Consider the following 8,680-nt stretch of genomic DNA (forward strand, 5'->3'; position numbering starts at 1 on the left):
CCTGTAATAACTAACACTACCTCCTCTGAGTACACTGGGAGTCTTGTTTTAATCACAAATCTTACTCCTCTGCATTTAACCCATTCACCCAGTGAAGCAGTGGGCAGCCACTAATACAGCGCCCGAGGAGCAGTGTGTAGGGACGGTACCTTGCTCAGGAGTACCTCAGGGTAGCTGTTCAGTGGAGTTGAACCCCCAACCTTCCGATCATGGGGCAACCACTCTACCTACTGAGCTATCCCTGCCCTAAGCACATTGAGCTTAGGTAGAATGAAAGTGCTATATAAGTTAAAATTGACATCAGCCTCTTTATCCAGGCAGGTTAGCACTCCGCAGCCAAACATCGATCCGCCCACCATTATTCAACAGTCTGACATAAAGCCAGGTCATTAGTCCTCAGCTGCTAACCCAGTTTTGGTTCATTAAATGTTATTATTTTGTTTACTAATCTTAGTTTAGTGGAGAAGTCTGAATCCAGCGGTGTGGTTGTGTTGTGTGGCCTTCGTCTCCGCGCTGTTTATAACCCAGTCAGACACCTCAGGTCATCAGGTGCAGATCTTTTCAGCGTTCCTAGAATCAGACCCAAATGTGCTGAGCGGGCCTTCAGTGACTGTGGTCCTGTTCTTTGGAACAAGCTGCCTGCTGACCTGAGATCAATTACATCTGTGCTGACATTCAAAAACAGACTCAGAGCCTTTCTGCTCAATACCTGTGTGTGTGTTTTCATGTATTATTGTGCTGCTTTCACTGCTTTAAGGCATTGAAAACCTACACAGGTTTTTGTGTTTGTATTTTCTGTTAAGCACATTGAGTTTAGTATAATGAAATGTGCTATATAAGTTAAAATTGACATTTTTGTTTGTTGTTGCGGCTTAGTTATAGTCCATCTTTGTATATTTGGATGGTTAAGCGTTTGCTGAGGTGCAGCAGAGTTTTGGCGTCTTATATGTTGGCTTCCTTTGAGCCTGACACAGAGAAGACTTTATTGTAGTGAACTGAATCTCATCCAGTTGTGCTGTGTCTCTCAGGTCTCTGGAGCAGAGGACGAACGAGAGCAGAAGTAAAGTGATAGAGCTGGAGAGAACAGTCAACGAGACTTCCTGAGATTTAAATTCACGCCAAAAAAAAATCCTCCTTTACTCCCCACGATGACCTTTGACCCCTCTCTGGAGCATGGTTCAGTGTCCTGGAGCAAACCTCATATAGAAGCTTCCACTGCTGATATTTTAAGGTCATTCTTTTTAATGCCATCTCTGCTTAATCAGATACACTGTAATGGTAGGAATAATAAAAGAGTAGAGGGGCACTGGTTGCCTTAATTTCTGAACTAAAGTTGCACTGAATAGTTTTTCACGAGTCAACTTACCAGTTGTAGTTGTTTTAATTGATCCGGCTCGAGACACTGTGTTTAAAAATCACACTTAGAGAATTTCAAAGAGAGTGTGGCATTTATTCGAGGCGTAATTATATTAAAATATGACATGTGAGGCTTTTTACAGGACACTGATGAGAACCGTTTATATTTATAGACACTTTTGTTGATGTTTTTTTTTTTTCAAAATGTATTGCTCTTTATTGCTATTAAATGTTTTTATTTCATTCCAGTAATGCGTACAGCCCATTTTTATACTTGTTTGTGTTCATACTGTGTTTTGTCTTTTTATTTTTATTGTACTCTTTTTATATATTCTTTTTTTTTTTCTTTTCGAGGGCCTAGCTTGGGGTTCCTGCACTCGTGTAACATTTTTAACTGGGTTAAAACAATATATTCAATCTGCACTCACATCTTTCTATTTCCTCAAGGAAATACTGACTGAAATGTTCAAACCCAACCTGAAGTGGGTTATTCTCGTTCATATTTGGCACGTGGGGACCCCGTTAGCTGGTCTTCGGTTCTTTTTGTACGACAGTCACCGTGTGCCAGTCAGAAGCTGATATTTGAGACGTGGTTTCCTGCAAAATTATTTTATTTTTGTTCCTTTATAGGTCATGTTTGCCCATTTGACCACAAAATGCAAAGAGCTAACTGAGATGATTGATACCACTGTTATACCTGCATGATTAATATTGAGCTTGAGCTAAGCTAACTGCTTCTTATTTACTGTTTAGACACTGCTGGCCTCATTCTGGCGCTGAGCATTGTCTAGTGAGGTTTTAGCATACTTTGAAAAGTTTAGCTCATCTGAAAGTGGCTATGAATGGTATCGATCTCATCAGACTCTTGGTGTAAAATCAGATTGGAATAGAAAAAAACAACAGCATGTGATTGGACATTTAAAAGTATGTTGAAACCACGGATTCAGTTTCTGTATCGTGTTTTTTTGTTTTTATCTTAAATCCTGCAACACTTTTGCCTTGCACACTTCAGCTGTCAGCTCCAGGAGTCTTTTACAGCTATTTTACAGCATTTGCCAAAAATATTTCTTTCGAGAAATGAGAAAAAAAGTTTCTATTTTTGTAAATATGAGTTGTTAATAAATGAGAACGTCTAAATGTGTCTGGGATCTGTAGTTTGTGAACCAATCCATTATTCATTCTGACTCTATTTTGGGCTCTGTGCTGTTGATAAATTATGAACGTAAGACGTCTTAGCCGCAGGCTTTGTCCTGACTTTCTGTTTAGCTTAATTCCAGATCACAGTGACTTTAAAATGTCTTAACTGTCCACCTCAAGTGTGTTACACATAGGTTTTAAATGTCTGAGCTTTGCTGCCGTCAGCTGTATGATACCAATCAGTAACAGAAGCTTTTTAAATTAAAGTTAACCCCAGAACCCGTGGTAATTTACAGCTCAGGATTAAAAACAACAGTTTTTGACCAAATCTACAGACTGTAAAGCCAAAATATGTATTTGAAGCTTTGTCAATATCAAGAAATGGATTTGTCAGCTTTCAATGACGAGCTTTACATTTCTCACTGCCAGAACAGAAAGATCATCAGAGACTCGAGATGAGCACGCTGCCCTTTTGTTACGCCAGAAAACTTTTTTCCAAATAAAATTGAATTTCCTCTCTGCTTCTGTGTAAAACCAGCCTTTCTGTCTTTATGCTTTCAAACAAATAAAGTATTTTCCTTAGTAAAAGCATAATATTCACGAGTTTGTGTGTTCATTTGTTCGTTCTTTTTCAGTCTCTGATGTCGACGGTGTCATTCCTTTAAGTCAAGAGTCATTGTGTTTTACCTCTCTTGCAGAAAGTGTGCTGTGATAAGTGTTTGCATGGTATAAATATTCTGTACCACCTCGACCAGTTTGATCACAGCCGTATTACCGAATCTAGAACCAGACTAACATATTGGTTGACTGATGCTGATGCTAATTCTGGGCTATTGCCAGTAACTTACTCAGTATTTACTGTATGCTGTACAATATTTACTGATTTAATGGAGTTGACTTATAAAACACAACGTAATGAATGGATGGGGTAATTAAGAAAAGGTATCATCGCTTATTTAGGTCCATAGTAAGTTGCACAAAGATACAGTTTTAGTAAGTTTTTTCTGTCCACCACCAGGAATTTTCAATTAAATAATCAAGATTTGAATAAAGTGCAGACATTTAGGAATGACAATCATTTTTATACATAGTCATATCAAACGCTGAAAAATCATTGAACAGTTGACTGTCAAGCAGTTTCATGACCAGGTGAGGCCTGTCCCCCTGTTATTTCATGACAAATGAAAGATTTGTTCCATCTGAAGCTATTTCAAAGTGTTGCATTTGCATTTTATGGCTTTTGATTGTTATGTTTTAAACATGAGGTCCAACAAGATGTCAGTGCACATGAAGGAGGCTGAAGGTGTAGCCAAACAATCAAGCAGCAATCTGGTTTATTCTTAAAAAACAACTGGGCATCTCAGCAACAGCAAAAGACAACAGAAGAAAACTAGAGTGCACGATGCAAGAAATATTTATGGTTAAGGAAACTAACTTTACAAATCAATATAACCAAGTCAGAAACACGCTCAAGGAGGTAGGTGTGAGCGTTTACAACAAGGTGCAAACCACTGGTTAGACTCAAGAACAAGAAGGTCAGACTTTAAAAGAAACCATCTACAAGAGCTGGAAAAAACCCAATAAAAACATCCTTTGAACAGATGAAGCTAAGATGAACGTGTACCAGAATGATGGGTGGAGAAAAGCTCATGATCTGAAGCACATCATCTGTCAAACATGGCGAAGTGTGTATGGATGCCAGTGAAGATAGGTTGTTAGAGTTTATTGATGATGCGATAGCTGATAGCAGCAACATCTTGAACTGTGGGGTGTACAGGGCTGTACTCGCTGCTCAAATTCAGTCAAACCCTGCAAACCGATTGGCTGCAGTTTCACAGTGCAAATGGACAATGACCTGAAGCAAACTGCAAAAACAACCCAAGAGTTTCTCGGGGCAAAGAAATGAGATATTCTTCAACTGACAAATTAGTGACCTGACCTCAAACCAGCAGAGCAGCTTTTCAGTTAGTGAAGATAAAACTGAAGGCTGAAGGCCCACAAACAAGCAGCAGCTTGTCTGCAGGTCAATTTAGCCTTGTCCTAAAACCTCTGTAGCCAACTACATGAAGAATTCTGGCTTATGTACCAATATGGATATTTCACTCTCAAAAAGTCTCAAAAAGTCTATATCAGTTTGGCACTGTCTGGAAACCCCCCCACAAATATTTTTAAAAAGTATAAATCCAGAATTTTAAATGCATAAAATCAAGGGCTTTACTCTATTAAGTAAAGGTCATTCGTTTAAAATAAACTTGATCAACACAGATCCATGAAGGTCTGCGGGAAAAGACATTCATTTAATGCTAAAGCTTAAAACAGCCTTTAATTTTTAAATTTTAATTTTTATGTTTGGTAATTCCTGTGAATTATTTTCTCAGTAAAGATGCAGTGCTAATAAAACCCAAACTGTCACAGCTATGACTGCACAAATGAGCTTTTGTTGTTTTGTTTGTTTGTTTCCATTAATCTTTTGCGGTCATTTGTTTGTATTTTAAACAAACAGCATAAACTGTAGGTTATGTAATATCAATAAGTACATTAAAGACATTAAAACTAAGCTGGTGACCATAATTTCTTGCTAATGTCAAAGCTTCAAAGTGTGTTTTGATTTACGTTAGACACAAACTCTATTAGGACACAAATGAGCCTCGTGGTTAACACGCTGGCCAATAGGGGAGATTTTATCTTCTCCATCATGACAAAGATCCTGAAATAGATTAGCGGCAGTGTCTCATAATGAGTAGTGCGAATTGCTCTGACAGTCCCAAGACAATACGCAGTCCCACAGCCTCATTCCATTCTAGTCTCACAGCAACGCAGCCACAATGAATCCCACTAAACACTCCACCAACGGTGAATCATGCTACCATAAAACCAATATAAACATCAGAGCAGACTCAGAAATACGGTATCTGATGAAACGCTAGTGGCAGAGAGTTAGTGCAAACTACAAGGAGCTGCGGTCTGATTTCACACTTTGATTCAGTATTGCAGAAGTTTCCAGCCGCTCTACTCGTTAATTATGGATGAAAAATCCTTTCATCAGGGCTCACAGAGAAAGCTGCTGCATTGTTTTCGCCTTCAAGTCCTGATGGGAGAATGCTCATCAAGTTTAAGAGTGAATTTCACTCCTGGAGCGTTGCGTGAAAGCCAAACCCTGCACGGCGGGGAAAACCCCCCAAACAAGTGATCAACATTACAACCACTGACCACTGACAATGATAGCAGCTCTCAGTAACACCGGTCATCTGTTGGGATACCTTAGGCCCTGACATTAATGCTGAGGTTAATTTGATACGTACCCACCCACCTTGGCATTGTTGCACACAAAGCACACCTATACATAGCAGCGGCATTCCCCCAGGAGGACAGTGCACTAAACCCCAAAACCTCTCAGGGCATTCATCTCGACTCAAACTCCCCAGATACCAATCCAACTGAGCATTTACAGGATGCAGTGGAACAAACTCCACGACCCGTCTGAACCAAAGGATCTGTTGTTACTGTGCCTCAAGACACGCCCGGATTTCCATGTCCAGGCCTTCACAATAATAGGCAGGTTCTTTTAATATGCAGATTAGTATGTCAAAACTCTGAGTCTTAATTATCAGATACTATGTAAATCAGCATTTATTGATACATTTGGTCATGTTTCTTTAAGCTCTGCTTTTTATTATTACATTTATGGAGTTTGGAGCCTGTTTGGATGGTTTTCTATTCTAATGCTTGTTTCTTTGACCTTTATTTAACTTCAGTTTCTATTTGAGTTTATTTCTTGTGTGTTTAGTTCCTTCAGTGTTTCCCCCTCTCTCATCTTTACTCGTCTCATACTTATCTCCTTGTCTCACAAGTGGCTGTGGCTCAGGTGGTAGAGTTATCATCAACAAATTAGAAGGTTCCTGACTCGATTCTTGACTCCTCAGCCCATGTACTGAGACATCCTTCTGCTAGGTGATGAATCTGTATGACTGTTAGAAACCACTCAAGCATGGATAAAAGCACTGCGTGGAAATGAAACTTGAAGTAGAAAGGTGCTAGACCATTTACTGTTTCTTACTTCCTGTGAGGTATTAGGAACATATACATCTGTATCACGACTCCCTCGGTTAATTCTCATTTGACTTTGAAGGGGTTTTTTTGTCTTGTCTTGGTAGCCGGGAATCGGCCTGCCAGGACCTCCGCTCCTGGCAGACCTGGCTGGCACCCGACTCACGATGCACCCGACCCCTACGGTGCCTCCTGCAGGTGCTGGGCCTGCAGGAAGATGGGCCCATGTCCCTTTTTCGGGCTGTGCCCGACGGTGGGAATGAGAATCAGTACCTCCAAATGTGAGGCCATGGTCCTCAGCCGGAAAAGGGTGGAGTGCCCATTCTGGGTCAGGGACGAGACGCTGCCCCAAGTGGAGGAGTTTAAGTATCTCGGGGTCTTGTTCACAAGTGATGGGAGAAAGGAGCGGGAGATCGACAGACGGATTGGTGCAGCGGCTGCAGTGATGCGGACACTGTACCGGTCTGTTGTGGTGAAGAGAGAGCTGAGCGTAAAAGCGAAGCTCTCAATTTACCGGTTGATCTACGCCCCTACCCTTACCTATGGTCATGAGCTGTGGGTAGTGACCGAAAGAACAAGATTGCAGATACAAGCGGCAGAAATGGGTTTCCTCCGAAGGGTGGCTGGCCTCTCCCTTAGAGATAGGGTGAGAAGTTCAGCCATTTGGGAGGGGCTCAGAGTAGAGCCGCTGCTCCTCCACATCGAAAGGAGCCAGCTGAGGTGGCATCTGATAAGGGTGCCTCCTGGGCGCCTCCTGGGTGAGGTTTTCCGGGCATGTCCCACCGGGAGGAGGCCCCAGGGCAGACCCAGGACACACTGGAGAGATTATATCTTTCGGCTGGCCTGGGAACGCCTTGGTGTTCCCTCAGATAAGTTGGAGGAGGTGGCTGGGGAGAGGGAGGTCTGGGCTTCTCTGCTTGTGCTGCTGCCCCCGCGACCTGGCCCCCGGATAAGCGGACGAAAATGGATGGATGGAGGTTTTGTTTGTTATTGTCATCACCTGTCTGATCAGGCCATTCATTTTAAGCAGCATGGTTTCACGAGGTACAGGTATGGGAACGTTGGTGGATCAGTCCCAGGCTTTTCCATTATGCATCCACGCACCAGAGTCATGTATGAAGTTTGTGTAACTAGATGAATGACGCTCACAGAATCAACTGATTGACAGACCACGTGACTTTCGCGCATTGCATGCCGGTAACTCGTGGCAAAACAATCCAGGTACCACATCAAATGCAAGCATTTGCAGCACCGCAAAACGTTCATTCTCCGGTTCCAATACCTTCTTGCTTTTTCTTTGCCCCCCAAAAAAGTTATGTACAAAACGAAGGAGAACAATGCCAGACCGTACAAAGACAGACTTGATGAAAAGTCAAAGAAAAGATAGAAAAAATCAAAGGAGTGAAAGGTTTACACCCTTACAAGCACACAGAGTGGACAAAATACGTTAGAGTGCTGCCCAACTTTCACCATGCTCATATTTATAATTATACGGTTCTTGGAGTGAGTGCATACACTCATGAAGTTTAGTAACTTCAGGTCACTGCAACAAGCCCAAGTACATTTTACCGACGGATGGGTACAGGACCATGAAATGCACCGTGTAGAACGAAAGACCATCGTACGTATCATAAGTTTACCAGTCTCACAAATCGTCTTCATAAATACACATTCGTTAACCGTTTATTAATAGGACCTTTGAGCTCAACGGTAATTAATTAGTAGTGGAAATCATTTCTGGTAGGCATTACAGAAATGTAGCAGTGACAATAATATTGTATCCTGTAATCGTACTGGGCAATTAGTGATACAAAAAAAACTGTTTTATCCTGTGAATAAAAGTATACGTTTTTGTCAATGTACCATGGTAATAAATGAAGCGAAACGCAATATTGTGTCAGGACAATTCACTATTTATGCACAATAAACAAAGGAGCATAGCGTGACAATTTCTGTTCAGCGCCAGACTTGCTTGTAACCTATATCACCAATAATGTTATGAAAAATGACATATTAACTACTACAAAACACTGACCTTTGTGGAAATGTTTGGAGCAGACACAGACATGTGAGCTGGAGTGTTCTGGGACGTTATATTTGGTCTTTGAATGGCTGCAATCCAGGCCATTCGTCGCCTCTT

At 41.4% G+C, this 8,680-nt stretch overlaps 1 protein-coding gene across 1 annotated transcript in view; it reads left to right on the forward strand.

The window, feature by feature from the left end:
- Positions 1–3,078, forward strand: part of creb3l2 (cAMP responsive element binding protein 3-like 2) — a 36,660-nt gene extending 33,582 nt beyond the window's left edge. The window contains exon 12 of the mRNA XM_006780905.3: positions 1,029–3,078. Within this exon, the coding sequence (XP_006780968.1) occupies positions 1,029–1,104 (76 nt within the window). The 3' untranslated portion in view covers positions 1,105–3,078. The remainder of the gene's footprint in view (positions 1–1,028) is intronic.
- Positions 3,079–8,680: the final 5,602 nt, after the last annotated feature.

Source organism: Neolamprologus brichardi, chromosome 17 (assembly GCF_056152115.1).
Source record: "Neolamprologus brichardi isolate AB-2024 chromosome 17, ASM5615211v1, whole genome shotgun sequence".
NCBI classification, from domain to species: Eukaryota; Metazoa; Chordata; class Actinopteri; order Cichliformes; family Cichlidae; genus Neolamprologus; species Neolamprologus brichardi.